The sequence below is a fragment of the Maylandia zebra genome, linkage group LG16 (genome assembly GCF_041146795.1).
Source record: "Maylandia zebra isolate NMK-2024a linkage group LG16, Mzebra_GT3a, whole genome shotgun sequence".
Lineage (NCBI taxonomy): Eukaryota > Metazoa > Chordata > Actinopteri > Cichliformes > Cichlidae > Maylandia > Maylandia zebra.
The window spans coordinates 4,638,479-4,657,481 of NC_135182.1; the positions used below are offsets into that span (position 1 = coordinate 4,638,479).

General features: G+C 39.7%; 2 protein-coding genes across 2 annotated transcripts in view; one reads left to right on the forward strand and one right to left on the reverse strand.

The window, feature by feature from the left end:
- The window catches only part of arhgef49 (Rho guanine nucleotide exchange factor 49), a 69,073-nt gene extending 66,709 nt beyond the window's left edge, over nucleotides 1-2,364 (reverse strand). Inside the window, exon 1 of the mRNA XM_004568960.2 lies at nucleotides 2,081-2,364. The gene's annotated coding sequence lies outside the window, so the exon portion shown is untranslated. The remainder of the gene's footprint in view (nucleotides 1-2,080) is intronic.
- Nucleotides 2,365-9,558: 7,194 nt separating this feature from the next.
- eaf2 (ELL associated factor 2) lies at nucleotides 9,559-16,657 on the forward strand. The gene is made up of 6 exons (XM_024805523.2): nucleotides 9,559-9,768; nucleotides 10,240-10,334; nucleotides 10,707-10,843; nucleotides 11,865-12,034; nucleotides 13,229-13,456; nucleotides 15,286-16,657. Exons 1-6 carry the CDS (start codon nucleotides 9,666-9,668, stop codon nucleotides 15,330-15,332), a joined length of 780 nt encoding a protein of 259 aa, XP_024661291.1. The 5' UTR covers nucleotides 9,559-9,665; the 3' UTR covers nucleotides 15,333-16,657.
- Nucleotides 16,658-19,003: the final 2,346 nt, after the last annotated feature.

The window sequence follows — 19,003 nt, forward strand, 5'->3', positions numbered from 1 at the left end:
AGACTCTGAGGAGGAAAATCTTTGAGACTCTTCAGTGTGAGACCTCTCGCAGAGCTGAGCGTTAGCCTATCAAGCAATAAACACCCTCAGAGCAAGTTTATCTTAAATTTGCTTAACATCTGTTGCCAACATCAGATGGGCATAAAGTCTTTACGAATGAAAGATTAGGCGCTGCAGCCAGAATCTTCGAATTTTAGTTCACAAGTTCAAATTCCCTAATGCAAAGCCGGTACTGAAACATCTACAATTAAATGTAATCTCCCTACCCGATGATTTACAGAGTGAAACTGCTTGATAGGTTCGTTTAAGACGGCAGAGTCTCAATAAAAGGCTTCAGTTCAATTCTTTCACAGAAAATGAGAACGAAAATGGAAGAGACAGCAATAGTGAGGGTTTACTGGCAAAAGAAATCAATTTGCCAAGAATTTGATTTCTCTTAATGAGTAAATCCTTTCTGCCTAAAAACATACCCAAAGCTGTGCAAGCACTGCACTAAAAGGCTTCAGGGTGCAGTAACTCATGTCCAGTGGGAAATGCCTTTGATAGAGCACCAGTAACAATTCAGGTAGAGTCATGTGGCTCTTATTTTGGTGGGAAAAAAAACTAAAAACACCTCCTACTAAGTCCACAGGCATAAAATATGTATGCACAGCAAGCCTGAGGTCTTTCATACTGTATTTTTTATTTGTAGAAAACAAAGAAAACTGCTGCAAGAGTATAACAGTTTCATTAAAATTATCTGATTGCAGTCTGGATTTTAGCCAGTATTCCCATCAATCCTAGAGGTATTTCCAGTCATGGCTTGGATGACTGCTGAGGCCCAGTCATCCCGAAAAATGCTGTACTAAAGGAGCCCCGAGGGTAAAACTGCGAGACTCCGCAGATTCCACAAGGGAAATAAGATATTACTGCAATGTTTTCCTATTTCATTTACTAAATGGCATCACAGAGCGAAAGCAGATAATGAAGACAAATACAATCACTGTTGTGTAGCTGCGTTGTTCTACACTCTCCCATCTTGGCTATATAACATATTCATTGCTCTGACTCTCCTCACCTGAAAATGTCCCAATTTGCCGTTAAACCAACAAGCACCATGTGCGAGTCAGTTTTTCACTACAAACACAAAAACTGCTAATTTTTGCAAAAAGTGCAATTTGTAAAATGAAATAATTTTTCGTTTATTCATAAAGACTAAAATACAAAATATTTTCTAGTTATTGTGTTCTTGGAATGTAAGAACTTATATATGACTAAATTTCATATCTTGGCTTTGCTGAAGCTATCAATATTTAAAATATGCTGAAATGTTCTAATTTCCATTTTTTATGTACACTTTACTTGAAGCAGAAATTTCATTCCCAAGCTTCAAAAGGCAATTAATTAAATAATAGATACAAGAATAGCCGCACTGGCTCTCTTCCACAGTGTCTTTGTCAGATGGCCCCGCCCCTCCCTGAGTCTGGTTCTACCGGAGAGTCCTTCCTGTTAAAAGGGAGTTTTTTCTTCCCACTGTCGCTGGGTCATCTGTAGGTCGTCTGATTGTTGGGGTTTTCTCTGTATTATTGTAGGGTTCTTACTTTAAAGTATAAAGCACCCTGAGGCAACTGTTGTTGTGATTTGATCCTATATAAGTAAGATGTTTTACTTGAGAATGAAAGAACTCTGAAGTTGTGATTTGCAGTTTTGTTAGTAATAATAATAAATTATTAATTAATCACTCAACGAGCAAAAGAAGTAAAAAAATATAAAGTAGCACTATGGTAATATGAACAGTCACGAAATTAAAAATTTAACCCTGTGTGTGGAAAAAACATAAACATAACACAAAGTACCCTATCCTGGGTTGTTACAAAGAATACTACGTGTATAATTAATATAGTGATGGGGAAAGAAAGCTTCAAGCAGCTATGTGCAGGTCAGTCATACCAGCTGAGGACCAAAAGCACTCACAAATCACTGCAGGGATCGCTCCAGTGACTCTGAACCTGACTGCCTGGTGATGCAGCTGCCAGCATCAATCAGCTGTTACCGCTCTTCTAATTCAAACGACAAAATACATCCTAATCTTTTTACTTACTCAAAGTTACTCCCAGAACGCTTCCCCCTCCATCACATCAGAAGAAAACGTCTCGTTTTATACGTGGGCTCAGATTCACAGAGCAGGTTCAATCCTCGCAGCTCCTCACTATTAAGAATCTGATGCCGGTTGCACACAGACCGGCTCCCTCCAGGTGGATCGATAACGACACTAACGTAAAACCGCGTGCCACACGGCCGTTCGTTCACTCTGTCCCTCCCTCGTGCTCTTTTGATGGATTTCTATCGAAGGATCCCGGATACGCGACCTCTTGCTTTTGCGGCTTTCTCCTTGGGAACTGTGTTGCCTTCAGGTGCTGCTCGTAAAAACGCCTCCTTCACCTTACAACTTTATGATTACACAGTAGTAATCCAATGCACTTCATGTTTCTAAAATAATAATAATAATAACAACAATAATAATAATGATGATGTCACTGTTTTGCCATTAAAAGTTGATTATTTACAATCTGTTTTTTATTTCTAAACTTCAAAGAGCCAATACGTTTTTATATTTGCAAACCTGGTAAATGTTAAAAATCTATGGAGTTTGCAGCTGATAAGTCAAAAATAAAGATCATAAAATATCTAATGCATCTCAGTAATATGTGATGTGTTCAGTGTTGGGAAGGTTACTTTTAAAATGTATTCCATTACAGAATACAGAATACATGCCCCAAAATGTACTCTGTAACGTATTCCGTTACGTTACTCAATGACAGTAACGTATTCTGGATACTTTGGATTACTTAATAGATTAGCATGCTTTTTACAACAACGTGAATGTACTATTGCTGTGTGATTTATTACTATTACTGAAGGTCCGCGACTCCGAACTGTAGTAAAGGGACCTCTGACTAATACAGCGGGGTCCCTGTCGGCTCGTAGCCGAAAAATAGCTTTACTTTGTTGTGTGGGTCAACTTTTCTTGCGAGAGACAGAGAGAGGCGTTGAAAGGCTGCTCCAACGGAAATTATTGTTTCGGAGGAAAACACGAACACAGTGTACAGTCGAGTCTTAATAGCTTACTTACAACTGGGCTCGTCAGGCACTCTTCTTGGCTGAAGTGGTTATTATTACATTTACATGTTTCCAGCTCCCGTTTTTGCTCGATGACAACTCGTACCTTTCCACTCTCCTTTTTCTCCCTCCTCGCGCTCACAGACACATAACGTGTATGGCAGTCCATTCTCCCTGCAACACGGACTACACTGCCCGTGATGCTACATTCTTTAGAGCTATGCTTGTAGCATTCTGCCTGTTAGCTTAGCACAACAACAACAACAACGAAAAGGCGCTCTCTCACCCAGGAAACACACAGAACGTAGCTGTCAAACAAAACCCAAACAGTCCTGACCCGCGACAAAATGAAACAGGAAAGTACCGCAGTGTAATCCATTTATTTCAACAAAGTAACTGTATTCTGAATACCACCTTTTTAAACAGTAACTGTAACGGAATACAGTTACTCATATTTTGTATTTTAAATACGTAACGGCGGTACATGTATTCCGTTACTCCCCAACACTGGATGTGTTACAGTGACAGGTGAAATCGGGTTTAGAGCCAGCTGGTATTCATCAACAACACGTGTGAAATTGATATTTACGACTGCAAGTGAAAGTAGCACTAGCCATAGGACAAGCTCCCACTCTGTCTGTGATTGGCCACGATGAAAAAACTGCCACACTGACCCCCTTCCCCAGCCCCCCTCAAAACTCCAGGCAGAGAGTGAACACATAATGCTTGCTGCCATACCTGTCCATCTGCCTGGGGTTAGTAAAAGTGTTTAATACTAATTTTAAACAATTTTGTGCAGGTTCCTTGCCACTGGGGACTCCTTCAGGACCATCGTGTTTAGTTTTAGAGTTGGTGTGTCCACGGTGTGCCAGATCACCCCCCAGGTAGCGACGGCCATCTGGGACTGTCTAGTGGATGATTTCATGGCTGTGCCTTCACCTGGAGACTGGCGGTCCATCGCAGAGGGATTCCAGGAGCGCTGAAACTTCCCTCTCTGCTGTGGAGCTCTGGATGGGAAGCACGTCCAGACAAAGGCACCCCATATGTCATACAGGAGACACACACATTGATATACACTAAATATTTATTTCATTTCTTTTTTTGTGGTGCCCAAATGTATGCACCTGCTTGATTTTGTTTAAACAATTATTGCACACTTTTTGTAAATCCAGTAAACTTCTTTTCACTTCTCAAATATCACTGTGTGTGTCTCCTGTATGATATTTAACTGACATTTTTTATTGTAACAACCAACGATTTATACAGGAAAATAATGTCTATTAACAAGGTTGCCCAAACTTTTGCATCCCACTGTATTAGTACAGGGAGTGCAGAATTATTAGGCAAGTTGTATTTTTGAGGAATAATTTTATTATTGAACAACAACCATGTTCTCAATGAACCCAAAAAACTCATTAATATCAAAGCTGAATGTTTTTGGAAGTAGTTTTTAGTTTGTTTTTAGTTTTAGCTATTTTAGGGGGATATCTGTGTGTGCAGGTGACTATTACTGTGCATAATTATTAGGCAACTTAACAAAAAACAAATATATACCCATTTCAATTATTTATTTTTACCAGTGACATCAATATAACATCTCCACATTCACAAATATACATTTCTGACATTCAAAAACAAAACAAAAACAAATCAGCGACCAATATAGCCACCTTTCTTTGCAAGGACACTCAAAAGCCTGCCATCCATGGGTTCTGTCAGTGTTTTGATCTGTTCACCATCAACATTGCGTGCAGCAGCAACCACAGCCTCCCAGACACTGTTCAGAGAGGTGTACTGTTTTCCCTCCTTGTAAATCTCACATTTGATGATGGACCACAGGTTCTCAATGGGGTTCAGATCAGGTGAACAAGGTGGCCATGTCATTAGTTTTTCTTCTTTTATTATACCCTTTCTTGCCAGCCACGCTCATATATATATATATATATATATATATATATATACACACACAGTGGGGCAAAAAAGTATTTAGTCAGCCACCGATTGTGCAAGTTCCCCCACCTAAAATGATGACAGAGGTCAGTAATTTGCACCAGAGGTACACTTCAACTGTGAGAGACAGAATGTGAAAAAAAAATCCATGAATCCACATGGTAGGATTTGTAAAGAATTTATTGGTAAATCAGGGTGGAAAATAAGTATTTGGTCAATAACAAAAATACAACTCAATACTTTGTAACATAACCTTTGTTGGCAATAACAGAGGTCAAACGTTTACTATAGGTCTTTACCAGGTTTGCACACACAGTAGCTGGTATTTTGGCCCATTCCTCCATGCAGATCTTCTCGAGAGCAGTGATGTTTTGGGGCTGTCGCCAAGCAACACGGACTTTCAACTCCCGCCACAGATTTTCTATGGGGTTGAGGTCTGGAGACTGGCTAGGCCACTCCAGGACTTTCAAATGCTTCTTACGGAGCCACTCCTTTGTTGCCCGGGCGGTGTGTTTTGGATCATTGTCATGTTGGAAGACCCAGCCTCGTTTCATCTTCAAAGTTCTCACTGATGGAAGGAGGTTTTGGCTCAAAATCTCACGATACATGGCCCCATTCATTCTGTCCTTAACACGGATCAGTCGTCCTGTCCCCTTGGCAGAAAAACAGCCCCATAGCATGATGTTTCCACCCCCATGCTTCACAGTAGGTATGGTGTTCTTGGGATGCAACTCAGTATTATTCGTCCTCCAAACACGACGAGTTGAGTTTATACCAAAAAGTTCTACTTTGGTTTCATATGACCACATGACATTCTCCCAATCCTCTGCTGTATCATCCATGTGCTCTCTGGCAAACTTCAGACGGGCCTGGACATGCACTGGCTTCAGCAGCGGAACACGTCTGGCACTGCGGGATTTGATTCCCTGCCGTTGTAGTGTGTTACTGATGGTGACCTTTGTTACTTTGGTCCCAGCTCTCTGCAGGTCATTCACCAGGTCCCCCCGTGTGGTTCTGGGATCTTTGCTCACCGTTCTCATGATCATTTTGACCCCACGGGATGAGATCTTGCGTGGAGCCCCAGATCGAGGGAGATTATCAGTGGTCTTGTATGTCTTCCATTTTCTGATGATTGCTCCCACAGTTGATTTTTTCACACCAAGCTGCTTGCCTATTGTAGATTCACTCTTCCCAGTCTGGTGCAGGTCTACAATACTTTTCCTGGTGTCCTTCGAAAGCTCTTTGGTCTTGGCCATGGCGGAGTTTGGAGTCTGACTGTTTGAGGCTGTGGACAGGTGTCTTTTATACAGATGATGAGTTCAAACAGGTGCCATTCATACAGGTAACGAGTGGGGGACAGAAAAGCTTCTTACAGAAGACGTTACAGGTCTGTGAGAGCCAGAGATTTTCCTTGTTTGAGGTGACCAAATACTTATTTTCCACCCTAATTTACGAATAAATTCTTTACAAATCCTACCATGTGAATTCATGGATTTTTTTTTCACATTCTGTCTCTCACAGTTGAAGTGTACCTCTGGTGCAAATTACTGACCTCTGTCATCATTTTAAGTGGGGGAACTTGCACAATCGGTGGCTGACTAAATACTTTTTTGCCCCACTGTATATATATATATATATATGTGTGCGTGTGTGTGTGTGTGTGTGTGTGTGTGTGTGTGTGTGTGTGTGTGTGTGTGTGTGTGTGTGTGTGTATAAACATGACAGCACAGCTTAGGTTAGCAAAGTTGCATCTGAATAAACCACAAGATTATTGGAACAAAGGACAGACAAGACTAAAGTGGAGATGTTTGTTATCAGCATGAACACATCATAGAAACTGCGTGCATGGTGGTGGAAATGTCATGGTTTGGGGCTTGTTTTGCAGGCACAGGACCTGGAGACCTTGCAGTCACAAAGTCAGTCATGAACTCCTCTGTATAGCAAAATGTGAGTCCATCTGTCCAACAGCTAAAGATTCGTCCAAACCGAGTCATACGGCAGGACATCGATCCCAAGAACAACAGCAAATCTACAACAGAATGACTGAAAAAGAAAAGAATCAAGATGTCCAGACCTTAACTCATCTAAAATGCTGTTGTAGGTCCTTAAGAGAGCTGTGTATGAACAAATGGCCTCAAATCTCAATAAACTGAAGCAATTATGTAAAGAGGAGTGAATCAAAATTCCTCTGCAACAATGTAAGACTCTCACTTCAGGAATCACTTCAAGTTATTACTGCTAAAGGTGGTTCTGCAAGCTGGTGATTAATGGGGTTTAATCTTTGTTTTTCATAGAATTCTGTGAAAACTTTATTTTCCATGACTGTATATCTAATTTGCAATTCTTACAGCGCATACTGTTATTATTTCACCTTCTTCTTTTTTTTACCCAGTCAAACCTTTTATTGAGATCAAAATCATATTATCAAGAAAGATGCTGCAAAAAGCGCTTCCTCGTAATATGTATAACACAAACAAGAGAAAGCGAGAGCTAAAGAAAGCCGTCACACTGCAGTAATTCACAGATAATAAGACGTGTCTCAAACTATACATCAGCATAAAAACAAAAGGAGTATATGATAAGTCTGTAGCTGTGATCAAAGGTACATTTCACCCGAAGGATACAGAATGAAGGTTAACATCGCTGTATTTATGCTGAAGCTGTGATCATTTAGGTTGTATTGCTGCCTTTGCAGTTTCAAAAACGATTGTGCGAGCTGTGCACTATGAGAAAAGTGGAATGGGTGTCCCATTTCCTTTACTGCAGAATAATCACTTCTAGTCATTAAAAAACCTGAATGCTTAATTGTGCTTAGTTTTTCACGTGTTTCAGGAGTTTCCCAAAAGGTGGATTATATAATCAGATGTAATAATGTATTAAATGTGAACTTTATTGATGATGTGAAGGTCTGAAAATGTGATTGCTAAAGTTACTTAGATTTATCTGTGTCGTTTGCGGATGTATCCACAGCCTTCTGGATTTGGCTTACATCAAGTTGTGGTGTCTTGTAACCGAGTCAGGTTTGTTTAGCTGGCACAATAATAAAACCTTTGCTAATTTATTATTTTTGCACTGTTATGAGGTTGAACATTTAATTGTATGTACCCAACAAGCCTGTACCCATAGTACATAGCTTTGGTTGAGCTTGTATCCCACCCCCCCTCCCTTGCAGAGTGTTGCTGTCATCTCTTTCACCACTGCCACTGGCTTACAACCTGCAGCAACTCTCTATTGTGGCTCAGCCGCTGTATTGTGAACTTGCGGATTGTTGCTTGGAAACAGTAAACCTTACCTCGCAGAGTCCAGGGGCAACCCCCACAGTAACTGATATCACCAGAGGACAGCTGCTGTTTACCTCCATCCATGGAGACAGACTTATGCTGGTATCTTTTTCACATGGGATACAGATACAAAGTAACTGAACTGCTTTACTTCTGCAATCCGTTTGTGGTTAATTTTCAAGTATAGATAAGACTGAAAAAGATTGCCTAAAATAACATGATAATGTTTAACTATTTTACAATTTTTATACTCTAACTGTAATACCACGCTGAAGAGATAACTATTTAGTCCCACTGCTGTCTCAATTTCCTCTCTATTGTCATCTCTTATTCCACTCCCCACCACCCAAACACCAGCTTGCATATGTTGCATATGTTGTCCAACGTGGATAAGAAAAACCATGCTGTGACCAGTTGGTGAAAATGCATTGGTGTAATCATTCCAATTGACTTAGATGCTGATCCTTTAATGTTTGAAGGCAGCAGAGCATATGGCCTTTGTAAAAACGCAGGCACGGCAGGAATTAGGAGGCTTAGGAGTCATTAACAGTTTAGAGAACAGAAAAGGAGATTTTCACTGACACAAGGTTCAGAGAGCTCAGGCCCCCTGAAGCCTGTGGAGCTTGAAACTGCAATCAGTAAGTGCCAGGGCTTTCTGACACATTGTTTCAGTTATTCAGCTAATAGCTCCCGTGATGCTGCTAATTTAGCATACAAGGTACTGGGTAAGTGCTGAAATGCAAATATTTACTTTGTTAAACAGAAAAACAGGTTAAAAACAACATCGAAACTTATAAAGTTAACATATTAAAAATAAGCAGTAGGAATTCGTGTTTTGTTTTACATGTGGACTGCATTTTAAGCAACCTCAGAGTAAACCCTGCAATATGTTTCACTATTAAAGCACCACAGCAATAAATTTGAAATAATTACCATCAATTATTTAGCATACTCGTCCACAGTCTGTCTAGCCTGGGACAAGATGAGTAGATATTTACAATATTTTTTTTCTTTTAAAAACTACTACAAGTTAGCGAATAATTTAATCGAATTATAGTTAAACAACATAGATTTGGAAACACTCAGATTTCTACAGTCATTGCTCGGAACTGAGTGGCCGTTCTTTCACTGATTCTGCCCTGTCGTCAAAATCTTGATTGGCCTGAACCAATCAGAAAATGAAACACTTCGCTTGACGAATCATGACGAACAGTACTTTTGAAGGGGCGGGACTTAAAGTGCCAATGAGCTGGCCGAAATGCTGTCGCTGTACATGGTTATCGGATAAAAAAGAGCAGCGGAAACTCAAAGTTTACAGCTCATGAAACTCACAGAATGAATGGAACGGCTTACTCCAACTTTGACAATCAAGAACATGTGCTGAAATTGGGAGAAACGTTTGAGAAACACCCTAAAAGTGCCTATCACACAGTGCGATGTAAGTGGTGGTTTCACTCGTTTGGTTTTGTGATCGCTAACCGTAGCATGCTAGTTAGCTCATTAGCTGAAGATCCGAAAACAGCTGTTTGGTGTGTAGCCAGTTTAGCAGCTTCGTCAGTTCGTAGCTGTCGACTTACTGGTGAGACATGCTTGTAAAAGTATGTAGTAAGTTAACTCTGAGATATACGTAGACTTTAAGCTCTGAGTTGTCAATATGCTAGATAATGTTAGCCCAGCTTAAGTCTGTACAACACTACCACCTGCTGGTGCCGTTACCCCACTGCAGCACTGTCAAATACATCCGTGGTTTACGTTTACAAATTCAGCAATGTCACTGTCATTATTAGAACATTGTACACGTTGTTATATGTGATGTACATATACATTGTTTACGTATGTGTTATTTTACAAAATCTTGATTTTCGTTTGCGTTTAAAAAAAAAAAAAATGTTGTTTTTAATTGCCACAGATGACTTCAAGCCAGCATCCATTGATACCTCATGTGAGGGGGAGCTCGAAGTGGGCAAAGGAGAGCAAGTCACTATTACGTTGCCTAATTTAGAGGTTAGTGTCTGGTGCTCTAGAGCTTTACACTGCAAGACATAAATGTGGATTTCAGTGGTGGATTATGGTGCAATCTTGTTTTAAGACCTCTTCTGGAGCTCATGTTTTTAACTTGGATGAGTGTTTGCAATCCACAATAGATCTCAACTGTTGCTGATCTCAACTTTCTGTGTGTGTGTGTGTGTGTGTGTGTGTGTGTGTGAGAGAGAGAGAGAGAGAGAGAGGAGCAACAAAATTTTCAGCTTTGTGGTTTAAATTTTTGACAGATTTTTTGAGAAATTGTTAAAATATTCTCTGAAAAAGTAGCATAATAGTACTGTGACATCTAGCTTAAATACATACATACTTACTTACATTTATTTTGCTTTTTAGGGTTCCAGTGCTCCTGTAACGGTCTTCAAGGGATCCAAGAGGCCTTACATGAAAGAGTGCATCCTCATTGTAAACCATGACACAGGAGAGTACAGACTCGAGAAGCTCAACAGCAACATAGCTGTGAAAAAGACGAGGTGGGGTTAAAAAGAAGTAGCACACTAATCTAAAGTGGTATTTCATTTAACCTTGCAAATTTGTGTGGCAAAAAAATTTTGAAAGAATGAAAGGTAGGGCTGCCGTGATTAGTCGACTAGTCACGATTACGTCGACTAATAAAATCGTCAATGACTAATTTAATAGTCCTTCATTTCCCCAGATTTGAAGGGTGGGTCAGGTGTATACTTCGTGGCCCAACCTATCCCAAAATTCATAGCGCGGCCCAGCTCAGTTTCCAACAATGGCGGCAGCTAGTTAGTTTTAATATTACTCTTATTATTCTTTTTGGGTCACAAAATAAGCGTTTAACATATTTTCAGGCGAGAATGTAGCTGTGTAAACCTCAAATATCTGCTCAGTTTATGAAGACACCACATATTTTCAAAAGCGCTCCGACGTTTTCAGAGACGTCTTGTTACCCACCAGCTCCATAGCTAGCCGGGGGGCAAGGCTCACTAGAGCCGGTGAGAACACCGGACTCCCGGCAAATTGTTTTCAAACCCACCGCCGTCTTTCGCTACTCAGGTTAAACATGATATATAAGTCACTTAGATAACTTAAGAATGTTATTGTTTGGCTTTTTTCAGTATTTTATTTGTTCCTGAGTAAATCGGTTTGGCTGAATAAACGTCAAGCTAGATAGCAAGGAGCAGACGGCTGAGTTTATTAAACTTCACCGAAACAATCTGCACATTTCATTAAAATTTAATAAACTATCATCTTGTCTTTATTTTTAGTTAGCACAGACCTTAAAATCTTAAAGCTGTAAGCTAATGATAGTTATATAAGAGCAGATGCTGCTGGTGCAATAAGCTGTACGTTTTACGTCCAATAGATGCATGATCTGATTAGTCGACTAATGGCAAAAAAAATCGTTTGTGGCAGCCCTAACGAAAGGTTAGTTATCAACATTTTTTTAAAAAAAGAAAAAAAAAACCTTAAAAAAACATATTAAAAGCTCCCGCGTGTCCGTGTTTGCCTGTTCTTGTGGATTTTCAGGGCTGAGGGTAGCAGTAAGATTCATTCTCGACTGGAGCAGCAGACCAGTCGTCTGGGCCAGCAGATGAGGAGTAATAACAGCAGCAGTAACAAAACCCCAGCCAGCACTAAAAGTTCTCCACCAAAAGAGAAGACTTCCCCAGCATCCCCAATGGATGACATCGAGAGAGGTAACATGGAGTCACACTTGGTGTGTTTAACTGATGACATCCACATCTGTATCATTTTTATTGGGTTCGGCAGAAGAAGACTCATCTTTTCTCATAGACAAATTAGTCGTCATATCTTGAAGTCTTATGCAGAAATGTTTAAGGATGGGAATTGATAAGAATTTAACGATTCCGATTCCATTATTAATATCACTTATTGATTCAGTTTTCATTGGCTCATTGTCACCACCCTCTCTAAGCAGCATATCAAAGATATTACACATATTACACAGAACACTTTTTTTAAAAGTGTGGGTGAGCATTCACTCAGCTTTAACATCACTCTCAGTTCTTGGCTAGCTAAGTAATGTCCATATCCACACTGCAGACTGCGCCATTATTTTTCTCCTCCAGCACACGAACTGCGAGAGTGCAAGAGCCGATAAGCAGGATTGATACGCAGGCAGACTTAGGATTTCCAGGACTTGGTCTAGTGGGAACCCATTCTCTAGAAGAACCAGTTCTTGATTCCGATCCCTAGAAATATCAGACATATTCACAAACATTCTGTCTCTTTGCTGCTCTTGTTTGCACATTTGCACGTGCACTTTGTTGTCTGCTGTCTGATAACAAAAAAAAAAAGTCTTCCTTAGATAGTTAGATAGTTAGTTTTTTTTTTTTTGTTAATTTATGTTGTAATTTATGTTAGGTCAGTCTGTCTTGTCTCTGCTAGCCAGCTAACTAGGCCTCTTAGTTAGCTAGTTTAGTGTTTTCTGTTAATTTATGTTGTAAATTTATGTTGCATGTAGCACCTTGGTTCCTGGAGGAACGTTGTTTCGCCTCACTGTGTACTGTTAAACTGTATATGGTTGAAGTGACAATAAAGCCAACTTGACTTGAAACACATTTTCTAGTTATGAAGTCACGTTGGATGTGATCCAAAATAAACCTGTAGCTTGTCAGAGTTTTATGGAGATACACTAAAGTAGCATGCTTTCCCTGGCAGAGGACATTAGAAGATGAAATGATTTTCTGATATATTTGTTTTGGCTATTTCTGCATTTTTGGGGCTGGACAAAAGGTGGAATAAAATACTGCCTGTATTTATTTTACACTTGGGACATACAGGTGATGTTCCAGCCTTGAAATTGGAAAGGCAACCAAGATCATTTTAACACCCTTGTCTTTTTTTTCTTTCTTCCCCCCCCCCCCCAGAACTGATGGCCGAGGCTCGAGTCATGGATCAGATGAGCAGCAGTGACAGCTCCTCAGACTCTAACAGCTCGTCGTCCTCCAGCAGCGACGACAGCTCCAGCAGCAGCGATTCAGAAGATGAACGTACTTCCGCGGCACCCTCAGTCAACCACAGCATGCCTATCATCACCAGCACCGACTCCAACAGCCACCACCACGAGAGTGGAGGAGGACTCATGAACACGCTCAGTGAGTAACCCCCTCAGCTTCATCTAAGTTAGACGGACGTCATCTTTACATGAAAGTCGATACCACCTGGTTGCTCCTAAGTTAAAGTTGTCACCATAAATATGAACACATGAATCATACGCACCACAGAGCTGAAAGATTAGTTTTCCATTATAACATGTAAGGGCAGGTTCTCTCTTTAGTGGCAGTTCTCATTATTGTCACCCAGTATGAAAGCAGTTGGAGCTCTTAAGCTCCATCCACATGTCAGTCAGTTCACCTAGCTTTGTAGTTGACGGTTATTAAAGCGTCTGGCTAAACGGATAACCCTGCAGCTAGAGCTGGGCGATAGAACGATATGTATTGCGAAATAACTTTTTCTCGATAGAAAGATTAAACTATTCTGATAGGCCTCATCTCTCTTGTCCTCTTTAAAAAAAAAAAAAGAAGAAGAAAAAAAAAGAGAACAGCGAATCCAAATTAAGTAGTGCAGAGCGGAAACAATCACAGCCGCAGCGTCACGTCACGTGACTTGTCACGTACAGCACAAGTGCCAAGCCGCACATGTGTATTTGTTTGGGAAGCAGCCAGCCGCCGTGCTGCCCGGGTAATGGAGGAAATGAGTGTGCTGACTACAGAAAAATCAACCGAGCGTGACCGAAGGTTACCGAAGAGAAAACAGATGATGGTTCCAATGCCGGACAGATTGTCGAACGGAAGAGCCATAGAAGTTCTGTAGTGTGACGGTATTTCAGCTATTTCAAGTCTGACAAAAAGAGTAGCGTGCACTGTAAATTGTGCCGGAAGCAAGTCTGGAAATACAATAAAGCGGTGCAGCTCAGTCTCTGACTGGAAGCGCTAATTCATCATTCGGCTTTTGTCAGACTAAAGTAACTGTTAAAACTGTTTGAAAAGCTCAGCTATACAACAAGGAGAGATTGAGAATTTCCTTTTAGTTCTCAGTTTATTTGATATTGACAAAAGTTAGTCAGTTTTGTCTGTTCTTCTGTAAAACTAAGATTTATTTTTAGAATTAATATTTTGTTTCTAAGTGGAATTGACAATTTAGTCTGTTTCGTTTGTTCTGTTTTGAAACTTAAACGCTTTAGCGGCTGCCTTTTGTGTAGTTTGCAATATTTGCCTTTATTTATCTGAAAAAGTCTCATGTTCCTTAAGTACATCTACCCTGTTGAACTTATTATGGGAAATAAATATTTAAATAAAAACAAGCTGCTGATTATTTCACATTTTACTTGTGAGCAACGGCACATTTAAATCTTACAAATATAGTTATTTGGCTGATATCGTGATAGATATCGTTATCGCCTGAAATGAAAAAAACATATCGTGATATGAAAAAATTATATCGCCCAGCTCTACCTGCAGCGTATTTCCACCATCAACTGTATTCATTACTCACATTAGTAGCTGCTTCACGCACTCTATTCAGTGTTGTTTTGTCCTTTTTTTTTTTTTCTTTACACCTGTCTTGTCTTTGGCTTTTGTGGTCAGAATTATGATCTGAATGGGATGTGTCAAATACATTTTGCTTTTCCAAGATAATCTCTGTAAATTCTCCATAGGTTTCTCTTGTTCGTGTGTTTCCTTTATCTGTTTATTCATTTCTATTAGTCTGATTATTCGTAATTTTTTTAAGTGTTTAATTGTATGATTTCTTTAAACTCCAAAGTTATAAACTACTGTTGTAGTAATTGAATAATAAAAGGGAGAGGTGAAACAAACCAAACTGTACCATACAAAAGTGATGCAGAGACCCTGTGCAAAGAGTAAACTGAGCTTTAGCGACACATGTATATAATCTTAACTTGCTGTCTGTCCGTCTGCTGCAGAAAATGACCTTCAGCTGAGTGAATCAGGCAGTGAAAGTGACGACTGAACAGCAGGAGGACACGTCTGCCCGTTTGCAGATCTCAGGAGCATTTACAGTGAGGAGTGAAGGAGCCAGTCACAGACCTGTCAGTGTCCTGCTTCCATGAATATGGAACAGTCTTCTCTACATATCAAATGTAATGTGCTGCTTCTCTGCCAGAAATCAGTTTTTATGTCACATGTGTTGCTTTATATTTGTGTGTGAAGAGATGCCTTAGTTGAGAGCGCTGTGATGTCATTAATGTGAGAGAAGCTGTAACATATGATGTGCACTCTGTGATGGATCTCACTGGATGCTTCTGTGTAGTTAAACCGACCGAGAAAATGTGATTGGCAGGATGACGGTGGTCTTCATGTAATCGTCTTAAACAATAACTTGGCTTCCTCAATTCAGCTTAGAAACATGAAAAAACTTTAGTTGTGCTTGGATAAGATATAAGTTGATGGCTTCAGGTCCGTCTCAGCTGCTTAGGTTTGTTTTATTAGAGACATATCTGTGTTAACAGAAATGAAAGCCACGCTGCTTCAGTTACATTGAGCCTTTTATTTTGGTTTACTTAAACTTTTTTTTTTTTTGTAATTTAAAGTTACATTAATTACTTTATTGTTCGGGCCATCACACAAAGAATGCAAGTCTAATGCATACAACTCCACGCTTTGCTTCTTATTTAACTCCTGAGAAATAGGCCAGACTATCAAAACATGGGCTGAAAGATGCTAAAATGCTCCATGGAGCAGAACTGAAAAGTTAGGTGATGATTATCTGTAGCTCAGACCACCTTGCATTGCACTAGTCATGTATTCATTGTTAAAATAAATAATGGTTATTGCAGCCTGAAGTAGTAGGACGTCTCCAAAACCTTGTGGATCATGATGATTTAGTATACAGCTGGGTATTATTTCAGGCAAAGTAGTCCACTATGTAGTTGGCTGACTCAGTCATGCTTTGTAGCTTTAAACCTGCAATACTTGAATCTTTATATCTCTAAATATACTCGACCAATGATTACTTGCTTATATTTTATATATATATTTACCAACCAAGCAACTGGAAGTACGAGTAAATAGTGAGTGTGAGTCTTAAAGAACTTCATGTGCCTTGTGTTGTTTCCTTCCGCCTTTTATAACATGGGGCTTCCTCATCACTGCTGAGCTGTCGCTACAAGCAACAAGCTGCTGTTTATGGTCCAGAATGTCTCTGGCATCCCTGCTGACTGATAGATGGAATGAGAGAGAAATATAGAGAAATTCAGTTGCATGTTTAGTCTAAAGGAGAGAGAGAATTGTTCGAGAACAATTATACAAAAATAAAGATTTTAATGCTTTCCTGTGCTTTGGCGTCAATTTTCATTCATGTGACTGCAACGTCTGTAGCTCGTTGTGCTTTGGCGTTTACTCCAAATTTTAACGCTGATATTTAAGTGTTGCTGATCAGACCAGGTGACCTTTTGCATTGACTTGCTGCCATATGATTGGGTGATTAAAGGTTTAAGTTGTCAACGACAAGTGTACCTAATAAAGTGATGTGAGTTATTATTTTACTGAGATACTTCCTTGTAGAAAGCTATCTGTTACACTGTTAGGTGTATTACTTGTATGATAGGTATTTACATTGCATAGTAAAGTATTACCACAGAGCCAGCAGCAATGCTCCACCTCTCTAAAGGCATAGATGACTATTTTCTCCAATCAGCCATTACGAACACGGCGAGTGTTTTCTGTCGTAGGTTTTCCCTTCAGTGTGATGTAAGTAAACTCCAGCATGTGGAAAGAATTTCAAAGTGAATTCCTTTCTGTGGCTCGTAGAAAGAGTGTGTTAAAACACGTATAGTTTTCTTTTCACAACTCTGTTATGGCAGAGAGCAGACGTATGTTTTTTGGTTCAAGTGCGCACACAACTCTACATAAAAGATTTAAGATCACGGGTAATTTCTCTGTTGACAGACTGGGTGATAGATTAAAGTTGAAAACCATGAATTATTGCAAACAAGTAGAAAATAGAAACGGCAGCATTGATTTAAGCAGATCTGATTTAAAATAAAAAAAATTTCACTACTAAAAATATTTATTCTTGATTGCTGACAGCTATTCCAAAATAGTTCATTGTAGTTAGTTCAATAGTTCTACACCATACGTTTTGTCCTTGCTGTAGAAGGAAGAAAAAAAACTTTATTTACCTGCACATGGGAGGAAAAACTCCTTTTTTCAGAGACCATCTGCCACGGAGTAAGGAAAGTGTGGGGAGAGTAGAGATTACAACAGAAAAATAAACACTCGTTCCGTCAGTTGGACCATTAATTGCAGATAAGAAACGTGCAGCTGCAGAGCCAGCGATACCTGCAGAGCTATACAGGGAAAGCCAGGACAGAGACAAAAAGCAGAAACTACAAGAGAGAATAGAGTTAAAGGTAATTACACGCCGTGATGGAATATAACTGGACGATGAGGGAAAGGGCAGAGCAAATTGCTGAAGGCCAAAATTCCAATTAATGTGCATGTGTCAGTGCACTTTTTGACCAGATTTGTAATTAAAACTTTGTATTTGGGCCTTCAGGAGCTGCAGATTTCAAAATAGAGTTATGTTCACCAACGTAGCTAATTTGATTAGAGTAGCTGCACAATTATTCAACTTCTGCACCAATGTTAACTTTCTTTAAAGCAAAATCTGGATAATTTAGGAAACACGTCTTTTTGAGCCTCTGGGACTAGATGCACAAATAAAACTTTGAAGCTGTTAACATACCACCTACATACAAGGATCCTCCCATACATTCTGTGAATAGGATGAACTTTGACTGTCAAAGGGTTCATGTGGCAATAGCACTGTGGAGCACACCTAGTTGCCTTTGGCATAAATGCCTCTTGGCATTGAAAGTCAGAAAGTTGACACTGAGTACTGATGAAAGGTAAAAGATTAGATAAATAAGACTATTGTGAAGATGGACATTTCATGTCCTTGAACAGCTGGAGAGGAAATACAATCTCTTCAATAATACAGTTTTATGTTATTTGCAGTTGCAATCTTTTCTCAGAGCAAATATAGGCCATGAAATAGAGAGACTCGTTCAGCAGGTGGATTTAAACATAGCATCAATGGAATATCTTTTATTCAATTCAATTTTATTTATATAGCGCCAAATCACAACAAAAATCGCCTCAAGGCGCTTTATATTGTACAGTAGATACAGAGAAAAGCCCAACAATCATATGACCCCCTATGAGCAAGCACTTTGGCAACAGTGGGAAGGAAAAACTCCCTTTTAACAGGAAGAAACCTTCGGCAGAACCAGGCTCAGGGAGGGGCGGGGCCATCTGCTGCAACCGGTTGGGGTGAGAGAAGGAAAAGATTAGATAAAAAAGCTTCACCAGAGCTTTTTATCAGATTTATTCCTTCAATAGTTATTCAATACCAATTTTAATTGCATATTGAGACTTGTTCATTAAAGCTTTCTTCTTTAATTGTACCTCACACCACAGAAATGACATCTACCCAATCTTGAAGTCTCTACCTTTTAAGAGTGATAGAGATATTTTACCTGGCTTTGTACAAAGGTGCCCCCGTTCTAGTATGACCTCTGAGATACAGTCGCTTGCAAAAGTATTCGGCCCCCTTAAACTTTTCCACATTTTGTCACATTACAGCCACAAACATGAATCAATTTTATTGGAATTCCATGT